The sequence below is a fragment of the Kryptolebias marmoratus genome, linkage group LG5, assembly GCF_001649575.2.
Source record: "Kryptolebias marmoratus isolate JLee-2015 linkage group LG5, ASM164957v2, whole genome shotgun sequence".
Classification (NCBI taxonomy): Eukaryota; Metazoa; Chordata; class Actinopteri; order Cyprinodontiformes; family Rivulidae; genus Kryptolebias; species Kryptolebias marmoratus.
In genome coordinates, this window is record NC_051434.1 from 2862110 (window position 1) to 2880683 (window position 18574).

Below are 18574 nucleotides of genomic sequence, written 5' to 3' on the forward strand. Positions count from 1 at the left end.
GATAGAAGGCCGACTTTGTGACTGTCTTAATGTGGTTTTGAAGGTTCAGGTCAGAGTCCATCACTACTCCCAGGTTTCGGGCCTGATCGCTGGTTTTTAGCTGTAATAACTGGAGCTGCGCATTGATTGTAGTTCGCTCCTCTTTAGGTCTAAAGATAATAACTTCAGTTTTGTTTCTGTTCAGCTGGAGAAAGTTTTGGCACATCCACACATCCACAAAGTGTAATTATGTTCATGTTTTAAAAGGTTAGAAACAAAGTTTGCAAATTTAAACAAGTATATTGTCACAAACCTCTGCAACTAATATTTTGTGGGTCTGAAGATGAAAAATTAGGAGACAAAATGACAAATATTCTGCTAACAGTTCTTTGGGAATCACCTTGTTGAAGCTAAAATACTGTTATGTGTCAAACTGTGTTATTCTTGGTCATTTTAATTAAATCAACAAACATAAACAGGAACAAATTGTGCCTTTGCAACAGACTGCTGGTAACAAAGAGACAAATGTTTGGCTTTTTGGAAGCAAAACAAAGAGATTGATTTCAATCGTTTTGTGAGATTTGTTGAGAAGATGTAAAATAATCTGACATCAACACATTCTCTTCCTTGTTGAGAATGGGACAGTTTTTTATGGGAAGGGAACACGCTTTACTCTGTTCTGTGCTGAACATCGATGCTTAAATGACTAATCACTGGTTAATTCTCCCGTAAGTCTTTTCACCCTCCACCTCTCCAGTTTTTCCTCAGCAATCTGACGGGATTAACCCACCGAGCCTTTTCCTCCTCACTTCCTTCCTCCCAGACGCTGACTGGCTCGGACACGTCAGGTGGACCTGCTGTCGACCGTCACATCAATTAGCTCAGACTACAAGCACTAAAATAGAGTAAGCACCTAAAGGAGAGATGATACTGCAGAGCTGCTGCCAGGTTTGGAGCCAGAGCCGACACAGAAATGCTGAATACTAAGAGTTTGATGTAGTGGCAACTTTTCATTTAAAAGCCTCCCAGTAATTGGCTTTACATCAGTTCATCTGACTGCATCTCTTTAACTTTGTGTATTTTAATCAAAAAGTACCTTTACATAGATGATGTTCTGACTTTTATTAACAGATCCAGGATACAAATTTATAGCTAAGCTTTATTGAGCTTATCTGCTATAAAGAATACCAACAGTAATTTAATGAGGGTCTGTAAAGTTTTGATAAAAAGCTGAAATGTTTTTGTGCTCTGACCTCATGAGCTGGTTGTACTTGGCCAGTCGCTCAGATCTGCAGGGAGCACCAGTTTTAATCTGCAAAACAGACAGAAATTTAATGAACAGCAAGATGTTTTTGAAAAAAATAACCAAGGTTTTATTAAATTGTTGGGTTTAAAAAATGTGGTTATAATGTGATGTAGCCTATTTGTGTTTGAGTTCAATTTAAATGATTAACATCTAAAATTTTGGTTTGTGAGTGTGTGTGTGTGTGTGTGTTCACCTGTCCAGTGCAGAGTCCCACCACCAGGTCAGCGATGAAGGTGTCCTCTGTCTCCCCTGAGCGATGGCTCACCATCACACCCCAACCGTTCGCCTGAGCCAGCTTGCACCTGAGAGACAAAATTAAAACTTTCAGAAATGCTTGTTAAATGATTGTTTAATGTCACTTTTAGGTACATTTAACACAGGGAGTCTACATCCTAATTACCTTTAAATTCTATCTGAAAGCCTGAACAAAGCGTTTATTTGTCAGATACATGCAACCTGAATGTGTTTTTTCCTAAATTGAACAAATTTCAATGTCATGAGAGGTTAAAATTCACCTTCTCTCTGCTCACTCATGACTGTGGCTTTGCATATATTTATATCCCACTTTTAATTTAGACAAGTGCGTTAATCATATTATGATTCATCTGTGACCGCAGGACTTCTGACAAGTTAACAACGTGAAAATGAAGATGCGTCCTGATGCTTCAGGCTTCCACGCAGCCAGCTGAGCTACTGAACGTATCAGATTAAAGATCTTTTATGAGATGGATGAAATGCGTCACGGGTCCTGTCATCGGGTCTGTTTGTGTCATTAGAGCTTTCTCACACCTTCTTCTCTCCTGCTGCTGTAATCTCACAACATGCTCCTGATTGATGGCTTCATAAAGCTGAGTGACAATTTCTCCGAGATTGATGACGCTCACACACCCTCTCTCCACAAAGATTTCTCCAATTGTAAGATTAAAATGCACAACAAAGCCCATCTTGGCGCAGCATTGTTTAACATAAAAAGCCTCCTGTCACTTTCTGGTCTTTTATTGTCTTCCACATTTGAACACATGTCATGTCAACAACAAGGTCAAAGTGGCTGACAGGATGTAACTCATCTCACCGACAGGATGTAAACTGCCTCTGTGTGTGTGTGTGTGTTTGTGTGTGTTTTATGTATCCGTAGGTGTATCTGATAGCAGCACAAGATGGAGAACCTGTTTATTAAAGCACCCAAGGTCAAAATCTTCATGAGGTAAACATAGTTCCCCTTTTTATCAAAGAAGAGAGCACTCAGTTATGCAGTGACATCTTCAGAACTGTACATTCTGCCACAACGGATCACAATTTACATTGTGTACAGCTATGTGCATTCAGGAAATGTTAGTACACAGTGATTGTGTGGGTATTATTTTCAAGCAAAGGGCAGGGCAGGACTAATGCGACACATCAAGCCTCCAAACGAGGCTGTTTGTCAAACCTTGTAAATCCTTCAGAGCAGGACTCCAGGGCACTTTAGGACAGAGGCGCTCAGTTTGTCGTTGCTGAGCCCAAACTGGTCGGATTCAGGCAGCCGGACGACTTGCATCAGAAAGGCAATTTGTTGTTGAACGGGAGAAACAATGTGATAGGAGGGAGCCCCCAGGAGAGCAACAGACAGGTAGGGCAAGCAACCAGGAACCGGAAACCTTATGTTTTAAATGCCTTAACAATGCAGCTTAAAATATTTATATTTGTACCTGTAAAGCAGGGGTGTCCAACCCTGGTCCTGGAGGGCCACCATCCTGCATGTTTTACTGGTTTCTCTGCTCCAACACACCTGATTTGAATTAATGGGTGATTAACAGGCTTCTGCAGAACATGAAGAGGTGATTTAACCACTGAATCAGGTGTGTTGGAGCAGGGAAACAAGGAAAACATGCAGGATAGTGGCCCTCGAGGACCAGGATTGGAGACCCCTGCTGTAAAGGAAAGGCTCTTCTTCATTCTCAAAATTAGAGTTATAATTCTGAACCAAAGCAGACGTACGCCTGAATGGCCTCAGTCACGGTGCCGATCTGGTTGACTTTGAGCAGCAGGCAGTTGCAGGCTCGCTCCTCAGCAGCTTTCTCTATCCTCTTTGGGTTGGTCACTGTCAAGTCGTCTCCAACAACCTGGATCCCAACCTGGGCCGTCATATTGGACCAGGCCTCCCAGTCGTCCTGGTCAAAAGGGTCCTCAATGGACACCACTGGGAGAGAAAAGGAAACAATGACTCTGACTTTGAGGCAACATTTTCAACATGTTTTATTGGCTGACAATCAGAACAGTGATGTTTCACCTGGGTAATTGTTCACAAAGCTTTGGTAGATGTCAGCCAGCTCATCTGCAGAGATGTGTCGCGATGAGTCCGGGGGGGATTTGAAGTCCAGGTCATATTTGCCTTCACGGTAAAACTCTGAGGCAGCAACGTCCATCCCAACCACCACCTTATCTGTGAAACCTGCCTTTTCTATGGCTGTCTGCAGCAGGTCCAGAGCTGAGCAGGGAGAGGAGGATTGGAGGGAGAACAGATGGAAATGAGGTAAAAAACAGATGTTCAGAAGGACAAACTTAAGGCCTTAGCATTGCAGAATGTCAAGGTTCTGAAGTAAACAGGCAGGGACTTTTTCATGACTGCCTTTATTGTGCAAATTTAAAAGATGTTACTCACATTCAAGTCAAGCGAGTCTTTCATCTAACATTTTAATAATTCACACTAAGCTGTAAAAAGTCAGATTTACTGTTAAAACTTCTTTTCTTTTTAAAAACCATTTTGTTTTCCTTCTCAGTCTGAATCTCTGCTCTTGCCTGTGCAGAAGGATGTAGCCTGAGACAAACTGGAGTTAAACGGACTCACCTTCACTGTTCTCCAGGATGTTGGGAGCGAATCCCCCCTCGTCTCCCACGTTGATGGCGTCCTGGCCGTATTTCTCCTGAATCACCCCCTTCAGTGTGTGGTAGAGCTCGGACCCTATCCTCAACGCCTCCCTGGGGGACACAGCAGGGACTGGAACTATGAAAATTTGGTAAGAAACTAGAGAAAATGCATCGCATTGCATTCTGTAAATATCCAGTCAGAATGCTGAGGGCTGAATTAATTATCTTGAATTTTTCTGAATATTTTGAATTTGAGTTGTTAAAGCCAAACGCAGCAAATCGCTAGCTAAAATTAGCTAAATATTTGTTAAAAATTATAAAGACAAACTTAAAACTAAAGAAGCAAAAGGATAGTTACAGAGTTTAAAGTAACAAACTGGCAGCTAAAAGTAGCAAAAGGAGGCAAAAATAGAGGAAGTCTGCTGAAACAGATTTTAAAGGAACTGGAAACATCTCATATAGGGGAAACATTTGTAAATAAAGTTTAATATTTTGGAAAATAAAAAAGAGGAAAACAAAAGTGGCAATGTTGAATCTGTGATTTTAAGAGTTAGAAACCAAACAACCTAAATATATAGACAATTAGAAGACTTTCATATGCTGAATTGTTTAAAAACAAACCCCAAACACACTTGTTTTATAAGTGTCGTAAAATTGTTTTAAAGATTAATCCTTACTTGAAAGATTCGGCCCCAACAGGGAGGACCATGAACTCCTGCATGGCAAGTTTATTTCCTGCATGAGATCCTCCGTTTATCACATTAAAGGCCTGAAAGTGGTGATGAAAAAAAGATTTTAAATAAAACAATCACAAAGCTTTCTTTTATTATTGCTGTACTGCTGAGGATATGTGGTCAACCTACAGGAACCGGCAGCACAAGTTCTGTGTTTCCGGCCAGGTCAGCTATGTGGCGGTACAGAGGGACTTCTTTCTCCGCCGCTCCGGCCTTACAGATCGCTAGAGACACTCCCAGGATGGCGTTGGCTCCAAACTTTGCTGTTTGACACGTCAAATACTGAGAATTAGCATCAGAAGTCAGGAAAAAAAGAATGTGTTTGTGATAAAAGTTTTAAAAGGAGGGATAATTAGTTACAAGCAACAAAAGTGAACTATAAATTTAATTTATTCTCTTTTTATTTTTCATTTGACCTGCGTGATTTTCCTTGTTTTGTCTTCAGTGTTTAATATATAAACTTAATATTAATTCTTTCTACAAATTTGTGTTGGCTGCAGTGACATCCAGAGACACAAACTGCAAAATGTATCAAACTAATTATCCTTGACTGTTCTGCAAAAAACATCCAAACCAGTTTATCTCTTTGAAAAACTGTATACAGATGTAACTTGATGGAGGAGTAAAGACCGAGATGGGATGTCTGAAGGAAACCCTCATTCCTATCTTTTTTTTTGCACTTTTTTTTCCAATTCTGCAAATGAATTTTCTAAAATTACACTTTAAAATTTTTTAAAATTAATTCAAACTAAAAGATTAGAGTCAAAATAATAGTAAATAGTATTTATCTGAATATTAAATCTATTTTCCCAGAACCAGCAGTCCTAAAACTTCTGCTTCTTTTTAAAAATCTTCCCACAAGTTCTAAAATTTCCTGAACAGAATGTGATGCCTTCAAACTCTTCATCAAAACCAGACAAAAACTATGATTGGGTAGCAATACATAATACAGCCTGGTAAGTACTTACTGAATAAGTACTGGTACATACTGGGTACATACTGGTGCATACTGGGTACATACTGGTCTGTTTTATAAAGTGACTTGTTAACCTGACACGGACCTGATACTCATCTTATGCAGACCTTGTACTTGTGGGTTGTATTATGTGTTGCTACTCTGTTGCTGTCTCATTTTTTTTACAAGTCAGATCTTTGTTTTTCATTTAAATCTACAGTAAACACTCATTACCTGAATTTGCTGCTTTTTGTAACTTGGTGTGTGTTCTTGGCAGACCTGTTAATGAGCTAAAATAAGTTCCTGCAGCTGCACAAAGCTTTGTTAGAATTTGCAGTAAAATGAAGATAAAAGGACTATTAGTTTTGTTGTGACTTTCTGTATAAAGTTGTTTGTTTTTTTTATGGAGAGAATGAATTAATCTCTTTTTCTCAGCACATTCAGCTGCAGTTTAATCTGACAGGGTTTCTGTACCGACTGATATTAATTTCCTCTAACGACATCACTTTCACGGTTGTTTACCGCGTGGCCTGAAATCATTAGTTGTCGTGATTGTGGGATAAAATAAATAACAGTGCATTTATTTAGCAGGGATGTGAGTTTCCGTGCCAGGGCCTGTTTGGAAGAGCAATTCATTTCGTCTGTCTTGTTACCGTCTGTATTTATGCAGCTTATTGCTCTGCAAACGACTCAGTGAAAAATGAGTCTTTGGTGAAAGTATTTTTAAAAAATGTGTGAGCAGCTGAAGCATGGAAATTTCCAGCTGGCTGGTAGACTCTGATGATGTTGTGTTAGTCATCACAATTTGCTCCCGTTGAGTTTTAACTCACATTTGTTTTCTGTTCCATCCAAATCAATCATCGTGTTGTCCAGCTGCTCCTGCTCCACCACACTGATGCCCTGCAGACAGAAAACAAGATGGAGATTCTTTTTGCATCACAAGTTGATGCTTTTATAACAGACCCAATGATTAAACTTTTATAGACACCTTCTTTTTCACTAACAGCAAATGACAACACCACAGAAAGCATCATGTTTCTGCTCTGCTCTCTGTAACAAAGCGTTTCTAATTTCCTGTCACTCAGGAGTCAGATTAGCCTGCTTTGTTGCCACGGCAACATCATCACTTCTTTGAAAGAGCAATTAATTTATTCTTATCCTTATCCTAACTGTAATATTTCCTCACCTCATTTTTTTAACACAATTAGAGTGGAAGTAAAAACAACTGATGCTTTCCAAACAGTAAAAAAGACAAAAGTAACAAGGAACTAAACTTAAAAACGTAGAAATAAATTTAAATAAAATCCAATAAAAAGCTGAAAATTGGTCATTTAGTTGTTCATTTCTAAAACAGTGTTTGTTTTTTGTTGGGTTTTGATTCTTTATCATCTGAGCTGGATAATCAGCACATAAAGCAACATATTTTTATAAGACTGAAATTCATTTTTTATACTTATCAGTGATTAAAATGAACCTCTCGGCAATTTTTAGGAGTTTTAGAAGAAAACCAGCTTTGAAAGTGGAATTGATTTACAATATTATGGACTATATTTTCAAAATTTCCAGAACTTTTGGTGAATATTCTGCAAACATCAATCAAATCTGACATACATTTTTAAAATGTTTGTTTCCCTCTCTTTGTTTCACTTCATTTTACAGCAACTCTGAACCTTAAAGATTAAAAGACAAAGAAAGTCATTGCTGTATTTAGAATATTTAGGCTTTGCGTGACTGGTTCTCTTTGTTCTGGGTCTGTAGGAAACATAAAAACCTGAATAATAAATCATTTGGTGACTTACAGAGGCTATAAGAGCTGGAGCCAGGGTGTCATTGATGTGTCCGACTGCCTTCAAAACACCTAAAGCAGACAGAAAAAAAGACGATATGAAACTAAAACATATTTATAAGGGCATAAGATTAAAAACATTATGGATGGAAAATTATTTAATAGTTTGTTGATAATGTTATTCCTGGTCGAGATGTATTTATATGTAATCATTGCAGTTTATTTTACTTTTAAGGCATTTAAACCATAACATGGACACATTAACAAGGTTAAAAATTTATTTTAAATGAAAGAAGTTATTTATTCAATACTTACTAACAAAATACAACAGAAAATGTTATATCTTAGATGTGAATTTAGCTTTTAGGTAGAAAAATGTCATTTATCAAGGTTGTGTTTCTGTCTATGTTTTTATATTTGTGGTCAAAATTATTTAAAATAACTTTGAGTTTTGTTGAATGGAAACCAGCGTTGATTTGTCTTCGTACCTTTGCCCTTGTAGCGGCTCTTGTCACCATCTCGGAGCTCCAGAGCCTCATAAATCCCCGTGGACGCTCCGCTGGGCACAGCAGCCCTGAACAGACCTGAACGACACAAAGTGAAAATGCAGCAAAAACAGGCAGCAATACAGCCTGGTACGTACTGGGTACGTACTGGAACTTACTGGTACATACAGCTTGTTTAGGGTAAGAAGTCATTTAATAATACAAGTACCAGGTACGTATCAGGTAAGTACCAGTACATATCAGGGAGGTTTGCTGATAAAGACAATGAAGGAATTTAATAGTTCGATGTGTTTGAAACAGTGTCTTTGTTGCCCTGCTTCATGCTTTCTGAAAATGTTCTGATATCTAAGTGTGAGCAGACTCTCAGGTGATGACGATTGTTTCTATTTTCTTCCTCTGAGATCAGCAGACAGGCTCAAAGGCAGGCACCTTTTTCTGTGCGAAGGTCCACTTCCACGGTGGGGTTTCCTCGGGAGTCCAGGATCTCCCTGGCAACGATGCTGACGATCGACATCCTGAGAGACACAGGAAGGAACGAGACGCCATGAGTGACCTCATCGTCAGTCATACAAATCCTGCATCCAATAAAAGCCCAAATGGTAAACATGTTCTTAAACGCTCAGGTTTGATAACTAAAACAAACAATAAACTGGTAAATTAATTTTATACTTTCCAGCACTGAAATAAGATGGAAGAAGGGAAAACAAATCTAGAGGCAAAATCTCAAAAAAGAATATTTTTACACTGAAAACACTAAAGACTGCAATGTCTAAAACACATTCACACACACACACACACACACAGCTGATATATTTCCACTTTTTAAAAACAAAAATCTTACAGGAAGTTGTAAATTATGCAGATTTTTCTCATTATATTCTGACTGGATTTGTCCAGAAACTGTTTTTTTCTGTAATATTTATGTGGATAATAAAATCAACAGGTCTTTAATTTTGTTAATAGCTAAAACTACTTATCTTCATAATAGATGCCCAGAAGTGTACACTGTTCACTCCTGCTGTCTCATATATTAACTCCCAAATATTAAATGTGTGTCAGATTTATGTTAGTATAGTTCATAAAAAGCTAAACTGTCTTATGTGGGGAAATAATCCCTTAATGTTATGTTAATGGGAATAAATTAGAAATTGGCAATTTTCCAGCTCTAGGTTTTTCTCGACATATGTTCACTCTGTTGATGCTTTCAGAGCGACTTTTCAGGTTTCAGCTGGAGCTGTTTACTCCTGCTGCTTTTTGTTTCCCAGGAGGAAGATGTCGGAAACTCTTCCAGCGTTGATGCAGGCAGGAAGCAGCTTCTGGTGCCAGTCGACACTCAGAAAAACACCTCAGTCCCAGAGGGATTCACCTACGCAGGTCACAGCATCAGAACGCCACGCTGTAGAAAATCAGCAGTTTATACAACACTGTATTGCCACAGCTGCTATTTATTTTCTCTTATTGGGCTCTTTCACAGCTGTAAAAGTATTTTTTCTTAGACGTATATATTTGGATTTTTCATAGACAGTGAATTCACTGACGACAAAAACTTAAATATATCAAATAAATATTTAAACTCGATGCAGTTGAACTCGAAACCTTTATGCAGAACAATTTTATAACCAATCTCAACATTACAAACATTGCAATATGTTAAATATTTGACACCCAAATCAGTGTCAGTGTTAAGGTGGTAAGTTGAGGAACAACATTCATGATGGTGTCTCCAGAATGTCTCCAGAATGTCTCCAGAATGTCTTCAGAATGTCTCCAGAATGTCTCCAGAATGTCTTGCAACTTTTGCAAAGTTCTCAACTTCTTCATGTGAGTCATAGAGGCACACAGCCCTGTTGCTTGACTTTTGCAAGTCATGCACACAAAAATAAGATGCAGTTTTCAAAAAGTGGCCATTCAAAATGCTGCCACACGGCTCACTGGTCACATGGTCTCAAACACTAGGAGTTCAGCTACACGGCAGCTGAAAATTCACATCGATTTTTGCAATTTTGAGCCCCCAACTCGTCTCCTAACAGTTGCAGCTCATCGAGATACTACTTTTATCCATCTATCATATCTAAATTAATAATAATATTATAAAAGAAGATCAGTTCAAATAGTTAACATATCTGTTTTGTCATTTTCAAACCATTCACTTGTGATAAAATAAAATAAATTAGTGTTTTGTACCAGGTATTTTTTGTGGCATGCAAGTTTTCTGCAATAAAAAAGTGGATACAAAACTGTCTCTGATATAATTCTGCAACAAGCCACAAAGACGAGCTGTGCAGGAGGTCGTTCCGAGCAGAAACAACTGGATTTTATGAGTTGTGATGCAGAACATGGAGAGCAAGAACTTTGTTTGCTGTATTATGGTATGTAGATTTACAGAATGTGAGGGATACTTTGCTCTTTAAGGTGCATTGATTCTTATTGTTACATTTTATTAAACCTAATCCATCATTTGTGTAAATGTGTGAAGTAGAAATCATTGGTTCAAATATTTATTTTGTAGATTTCAGGTATTAGCTGCATCATTCAAAAAGAAAGATAATGTTGCCTTGACAAATGCAATCTAAAAGAAAAAAAGGAGTAAACACGACCTCTTTTTTACTCTCCTGATCCTCCATCTTTCTTTTTGTGCAGCTGAAAAGATCAGCCTCCATGCCAAGTTTCTGCAAGCTATCTGCGAAACAAATTTAGCTTGCAGATCGATAAAGTATTCATACACTGAAGAAAGAGATGAGGACAGCATGAAAGAACTTTTTCAACATGTCGCTGCAGTTACATCGCAGCGTGTCCAGAATATCAATGGGGGGAAAAAGGGGGAAACACCCACAGAGGAGGGGAGAATTAATCAAAGTGAAATGGCTGCGAGGTCAGAACTCCCATTACTTTGGAGGTTCGTGCGGCCTAATGATGTCATGGTGGTAAAGAAAAGTAAAATGCTCAAAGAGAACGAATGCATTTTTAATCTTGTGATGGAAGGCACCTCAGTCTGTAGGAGGGAGAAGCAGCCTCTTTTATGTTGGACATTAAATGGAATTAAATGTACAGCAAAATAAAAAGGTGATTTCAGAAGAAAAGCAGTAAAACAGGAGCAGATTCTTGGCATCTTGCAAGTGTTCTTCTCTCAGCTTTAAAGAATAAAGCTGCAGGTGATAGCTGCAGAGATTTTTTATGCAAAGTCATTGTTACAGATTGTTACTGCCAAAAACAGAAAAGGATTAAAGGTCTAGCATTCCTTGACAGAATGAATATTGTATATCAGCTTTCACAACAGAGTTTTAGAATAAGATTATCTTTGTTGAGAAATTACAGAATTTTTGTCAACCTTGAAATTTATGCATAATTTCATGCAGAATTGCAAAATTTCCTATAAATTGTTACCCTTTAGTATTTATGTTTCCAAATGGTGTTCACATCTGGCTTCTTCTTTGCCTGATAGAGCTTTAAGCAGCATTTGTGGACGGCACGGTGAACTGTGTTTACAGAAGATGATCTGTGGACGTGTTCCTGAGCAAAACAGAACCAGAACCTGGTTATAATGCAGAAGATCACCAACATCCAATACTGACTTTCAGCCTTTTGTCCTTTGAGCTCAGATATTTCTACAGATTCTTCAAATCTTTTGATGTTATAAACTGTAGATGATATTCAAAATACTCCCAATTTTCCTTTGAGGAACTTTATTTTGAAATTGTTCCACTATTTTTTAATTTTTTGCAGACTAGTGCACCTCTGCCCATTTTTACTTCTGAGAAATTCAGCCTCTAAAAAAATGCTCTCTTTATACCCAGTCCTCTGACTGACCTGCTGCCAGTTAATCTAATTAGTTACTAAATGTTCCTGCAGCTGTTTTCTGTTTGTACCACTTTGTTTTACAGCCTTTTGTTGCCCCTGTCTAAACTTTTCTGATATGAAAATTTAAAATTACATCTATTTTTAATGATACAATTTCTTAGTTTCAACATTTCATGTTTGCTATGTTCCATTATAAATAAAATATGGGTTTGCAATATTTGCAAATCTTTGCATTCTCTTTTAACTTACATTTTACACAACATCCCAACTATTTTGAAATTCTGATTGTACTGAAGAGATCAGTGGTGTCCAGTCCTGGTCCTGGATGGAAACTATCCTGCATGTTTTAGTTGTTGCTCTGCTTTGACTCACCTTATTTGACTGAATCAGGTGTGTTAACAGGCTCCTGCAGAACTGAAGACCTGCTGAAGAGCAGAGAAACATCTAAAACCTGCAGGATAGTTACCCTCCAGCACCAGGATTGGACACCGCTGAAGTAGATAATGACAAAATATAAAGTATTTTGACATAATGTTTTTGTTTTTATAAGAAAAACATGTTATTTATTCAATTTTTGCATAATTTATGGCATTTTTTATTTTTTATGCACCTGTTTTTCACTTGAAGTCTTATTTTAGCTCTAAATTATTTCCACCTTTTCCACATCAGCTCTGAACCTTGTTCTCTAGGTTTGGTACAGTGTTGACAACCTGCAAATTTATTCCGGTCTTGCATTTATTGTTCATCTGAGGGGTTAAAAGGGTCAGCAGAATGTGAGAAGTGTAAATGGTGCTCAGCATGAGGAAAGGCTGATGAGGTGCTGTCGGTGCAGAGAAGCATCCACCCACTCGGGAGTGAAGAGGACTGAAGCGTAGGTGGTTTTCTCTACAGGCAAACGTTCATTTTATGGATATTTTGTTCTCATTTTTAAGGCCCCATTCTGCAGTACTGCAGAGTCTTTAAACCTGAGGGTGGAGCAGCACAGCAGAAGATCTTTGCACAAAAATTCTGCAGTAAATAATGACATGAAACAAGACAAACATGTTGTTTTTTGTTTGTTTTGAGACTTTTTGCAAGGTTTTATCCTTGTTTTGTTTTGTTTTTTCCTGTGATTTTTTTCATCTATTACGTGCCTTTTTAAATAATATTTGGTTGTTAAGCTTAATTTTGATGCTTTGAAGTGATAATGTTTTTGTTCCAGTGTTTGTCAGAGAAAAGCGTTAGTTTCCTCCTGCGATTTGCACATTCATCTCAAATCCATGAACACATGTTCTGTCATCACCTCAATGAGATTATCTCATGATCACTCTCATCTCATTCCTCTGTTTTCCCCTTTGCTGTTTGTACAAGTTGCTGTGTGTTACGTAAGCTCTACAGCAGCAGCAGCCGACACGAAGGAGGTAGGGAGGGAGGGAGGACACCCGTGAATGCATCAAACCACACCTAACAGAGACTGCAGTGCTCAGCAGAAATACACCAGCACTCAAAAAAAAAAAAAAAATACAAGGAGGACAGCTGAGGTTGGAGGGAAAAGAGAGAAACGATGAAGTCACACCAGGAAAGTGAAGAGGGAAAAGTATAGACATGGTGAAAATTTAAAACGTCAAATTTCATGTTGGTGGAGTGCAAAGAAAGACAGAATAAAAAAGGTTAAAACTGATTATAAAGAAAATAAGATAAGACTAAAAGAAGAGCAGGACGGGAAGGAAAGTCTTAAATGGAGCAAAATCTGAAGAAATTGAGATTAAATTTCATGTTGAAGTGCAAAGCTGCTCTCTGATCTCCTGATTTGTTGAGACTGGAGTCAGTATGGTTCAGTTAATGGAGACTGACTTTATATTTAAGGTTTTCTTTGACTAATCACCTGGAAAAAGATGTGTGAAGTAAAATATATTAGAAGACTTAAGTAACCCTATTTTACTTTTAAAAGGTTTTTATACTGGAAGCCTTGTATAAATTTGTTTTTGTTTTATTACCTGAGGTGCTTGGTTGAGAAGTTTTTACCTTAGTTTACAGAACTAAAGAAAAATGAAATGAAAAAATAAAAAAATTGAAAAAACAATCGCCATGGTTGGGGCATCATGCCACTAAATTCTAAATGGCAAACAGCAACATTATTTAAAGCTTTTAAACCCGTGCAGAATCAAAAACAAGAACAGAAACAACACTGGCATTTATAAGGATTAATAAAGCTTCTTCACTTTCTCCTATTGTCCAGAATGTCTGGATCTGAAGCTGCCATGTTGGGTTTTTGGAGCCAGAATCTGTGGCTCTCTGGATTTAGGGCTGAACCCTCGATACGAAAGACCTAAACGCCCTCCCAACTCACTAACAGTGTCACAAATATAATATGACACTTTTAATTCAGCCTCAAATAACTCACTGAAACTAAACATATTTTTAAAATGCATATTTAAACAGCAGTAAAATAAGAAATACATGAAAACTTAGCATCAAACCCATTTCAGGGTTCAGATGCTGACACTTTGTTAAATATAGCATGCATTCATGACTTTATCCAACCACCGAGCATAAAGTTAGTTATTTCTGTGTCCAAAACACACACCCCCACACACACATACAAAACAAACAAACGACTGACTCAGAGCTCATCAATGCAGAAGGTTAATATTTGTGAGCGTTTCAGGATTTTTAGCCTAATTTTGCACCAAGTCCTTTGAAAGAACTTCCAGTTTTAAATTGTTTGTCATTCAGCAGGCTAAAATAAAACACAGCAGCAACACTGAAAAGCCTACAAGCTGCACGTAATGTTTGCCTGACGAGAAATGCTTTTTATTAAACCGCCATCAAGGTTCAGAAGTGCTGATTAGCATTTGAGGACAATAAAAAGCAAAGCAGTCATTGAATTATTCCAGAATTTAACCATGAATTCACCGTTAGCTAGCCACCAGGTACATGATAAGTCTTGAAAAGAAACTAAACTAACAGCAAAATGACAATGAATAAGGATTATTTTGCATAAATAACAAACGTGTGTTGTTGTTTTTGTTTGTTTGTCATTTTGTTTGCCTTTTGTCCTCATATTAAATTTTATTCTCTGCAATCAGATTTTCATATCAAACACTTCCTACTTTAATTTTTAATGTGTTTTGACTTTGATGTTGTTGTATTTTATTTTCAAATGAAATGGATGATTTGGAAAGCCTTTCTAAAATCAGCAAAACCAAGAAAAAAATTCTAAAGCAAAATGCATAAATCAAAAATCAGAGATTAAATCATCAGTTTATCAAACATTGCAGGTAGTTAAGAAACTAAACTTTTAAAGACTGAATTAACTAAAAGAGGAGTATGTATAGAGGAGGATAAAATGTTAAAGNGGGGGGGGGATACATGATGAAACATGACTTTAAAAGCATCCAGTGAAAAAAAACCGAAGGGATATGGAGAATGGCCAGGATGGAGAGAGGACGAGAGAGATGAAGGACGAAATGGAGAACGATAGGACACGAGGCAGAGCGAGGGAGAAGTGGAGAGAAAAAGGAGGCAGATAAATAATTAAATGATCATGTTAGGCTGGAGAGGAGAAGAGAAATGTAGGAATGAAGGGAGAGAGGAGGAGGAGGATGAAGAAGATGGGCAACAGAAGGCTCACTGTGGCATTTATGACACACAGGAAGTGAAGCCCCCTCTCACATATGAAGACACATGAATCCTTAACTCACAATTATCACAAATAAACACACTTACATCCACCCACAGAGAGTTAAAGATCCAGATATCAAACACATTCTCACACCTTTAATTTGTCAACAACCAGACTATAATTGATTGTAAATTCACACAAATGAGAGTAGGTTTGCACATTATTTTAACACAAACAGACACAGAATTCGGTGTCTCCTTTGCAAGAAATCGTAACATTGTACTTAAGATTCAAAGTATAAATTGCAGATTTAATTTGACTTTGCCTAACCCTGAACCAAATGAATGTATCTAAAAGATTCCTGTCATTTAAATGCTGAAAACAAGGTTAAAACGAGTAACATTTAGTTTCTTTTTATATTTTGTGGAGCGTAAGCTTTATAAACTTTGTGGTTTTGAGTCATTTTAACAAAAGAGTTTCTGTCATGTATGGATTTTTCATTATTAACTTAAAGAATACAACAATTTCTGACAGTTTACAGTTTGGGGTTAATGTATCATAACTCAGGTTAATTCACAGCATTTTGGGGAATAACCACAAAATTTGCTTTTTAGTTATATTGTTCAATTAAACTTTTTTTAAATCACTTTACTTACCAGGACGATTTAAATACAGTCATTGCAAAATGTTAGAATACCTGAGCTTCTGATATTTTAAGTCATTTTGCTGACATTAAAAAAAGAGAAGGGATCAAAGAGGGGCTGAGGCAGCGGAGGATGAAGGACAGAAACTGATCGAGCTTAGCGCTGAGGACAGGAGGGTGACAGCAGGACGTCAAAAAGGACCAGTGTGTTTGGTAAAAAGCAGTTCTCTTAATTACAGAATTGGGTTGTGAACCTGCAAGAAGGCTGCAGATTCACAACTGAGTCAACCCAAACCACTGCCCTGCCGTACCGCCCTGGACTGAAAAACTGAAAGACAAAAATAGACAAAACTGCAACAAAGTTTGGAGCTAATGACAAATGACAGTTTATATTAGAGATCTTCTTCTTTTGTGTGTTGATTGTTAGTTCAGAGGTGATCTCCACCTTTTGGCCCAGCATTGATTTTCTGCATTTTCGTCTGCACAGAGATATTTTTACAGCAGGAGGAGGCCTTAGAGTGTTCAAAAATGATTCAATCAGTTCCCCAACCCTCTGAGCAACACATATTCTCACATTTCCCTGCTGCATCCTCAAACTCAATTACTCTTCATATCCCAAGGACTTGCATACACACACACGCACACACACAAACAGAGAAAATGTTACTGCAGTCCAGACTCACATGAACAAACACACATACACTTGACAGCCATTTTACAAAGCTTCAAAAGGAAAAGCATGTAGCTAAATCCCACAGACACCCAGGCACACACACATTTTCCTGTCAGCTATGTTTTCACAATCTAACACACTGAAATCACGAAGCCATATACACATTTTTTTGCAAAACAAGCCTCTGTGCTTCAGCCACAAGGACACAGAATAACACCTAAATCTGCATCTCACACACATACACCCTCATCCTAACACACGTAATGCTAAACTATACATTGTGGTATCTACTTCATCCTTTCATTTGCATTTTTGAATGCTGTAACAGTTATACACACACACACACACACTGACACCTTAAACTGACACTCTGTACAGTGAAAACACACACACGTATGATCAATTGTTTCTTTCTGTGCCCACAAACACACTTTACAGTCATTTCATGCATGAAGCTACAGCACAGAAACACAGCATCATTATGCATCTAAAACATCCTACATCCACACACACACACACACACACACACGAGCTGCATCTCGTTGCATCCTGTCTACCAAGCTTCCACTAACCTGCAATGAACCAAACATGAAAAAAAGTGATGGTGAGACACAAACCCCTCTGGATTGGATGGAAAGGTAAAGAGAAAAATTTCTGCCTTTACCTGCCTCCTGTGTGTCTCTTCTGCCTTTCACAGCGAACGAGAAAATACTGGAGAGGCAGAACGACGAGGAGAGGGAGAGGAGGAAAACAGGAGGGGAGCAGGAGGGGGTGAGATGTGTGACGAAAGGGGGGGAGGGGAGATGACTCAGAGGGGAGATGGAGAGAGGAAGAGGAGTGTTAATTAAAAAGAAGAAGAAGGACTGAGGGTTGGGATGAAGAGATAAGGATGGGGTTCAGAGGCTGGATGTCTGACAGAGGAGGTAAAAAATAGATGAAGGGAGGACCGGTTCCTCTGCTGCATGTAGCGGGGTTCAGCTGAAGTGTCTACTGTTATATAATCCATCCTTCTCCACCACACACACACACACACACACACATACACAATGGTGATCTGCATCCTGCAAAGGACACAAATCTGATGACAAAGTCAGATCTGGGAATTTAACTTCTTTTTGTGGACAAAAATATATATTTGTGACAAGGACAGTTGACAGGTTTAGATGATTTTTAATTTTACTTCAGATTCAGGTACAACTGACATAAATTTCACCTAAAGGAGAAAAGAAAAACTAAATTTGTGTTTGATCAAATGCAGTCCTTTAAATCCAGTTGTTGTTCAAATCTATCCAGTTCAATTCAAATAAAAAGTCAAATTTAAGCCAGTTCAATTTAATGTTTTTCAGATTTATTCATTTAAATAGAGGTCAACTAAACCCCTACTTAAATAAATGATCTTCATGTTTAGTGTACTGGTATTTATAAAAAACTCTTTTTAGGAAGTTGTCTAACAGATTACATTGCTTCTTCAGGTCAGTATCCCACCCCGAACATGGTCAAGATGCTGGAATTGCAGATCAGAAGATTGGGAGTTTAGTTCTCCAACCTGCAGCATGCTGCCACAATGTCACACTTTACTCTGTTTCTGATGCAGACACAGATCAATTTGTTTGTATCTTTTGCTTTTTTAACCCAGAGGGGTCACTGAAATAACTTCTGAGGCTGCTTTGCTGCATCTGACCGAGAATCCCTTGAATCTGTTCAAGATCCAATTGAATCTGAAGACATTTAATACCTCATGGA

General features: G+C 37.9%; 1 protein-coding gene across 2 annotated transcripts in view; it reads right to left on the reverse strand.

Moving 5' to 3' along the window:
* Positions 1 to 17802, reverse strand: part of LOC108242675 (gamma-enolase) — a 19867-nt gene extending 2065 nt beyond the window's left edge. Inside the window, exons 1-12 of one of the 2 annotated variants that reach the window (XM_017427669.2) lie at positions 17496 to 17802; positions 8543 to 8628; positions 8096 to 8191; positions 7621 to 7679; positions 6652 to 6721; positions 4996 to 5129; positions 4810 to 4901; positions 4113 to 4243; positions 3555 to 3752; positions 3263 to 3464; positions 1479 to 1587; positions 1233 to 1291 (exon numbers count right to left, since the gene is read on the reverse strand). In XM_017427669.2, the coding sequence (XP_017283158.1) occupies positions 1233 to 1291; positions 1479 to 1587; positions 3263 to 3464; positions 3555 to 3752; positions 4113 to 4243; positions 4810 to 4901; positions 4996 to 5129; positions 6652 to 6721; positions 7621 to 7679; positions 8096 to 8191; positions 8543 to 8627 (1235 nt within the window). In that variant the 5' untranslated portion in view covers position 8628; positions 17496 to 17802. Of the gene's footprint in view, positions 1 to 1232; positions 1292 to 1478; positions 1588 to 3262; positions 3465 to 3554; positions 3753 to 4112; positions 4244 to 4809; positions 4902 to 4995; positions 5130 to 6651; positions 6722 to 7620; positions 7680 to 8095; positions 8192 to 8542; positions 8629 to 17403 lie in introns of both variants that reach the window. The other variant, XM_017427670.3, reaches the window with a different exon arrangement.
* Positions 17803 to 18574: the final 772 nt, after the last annotated feature.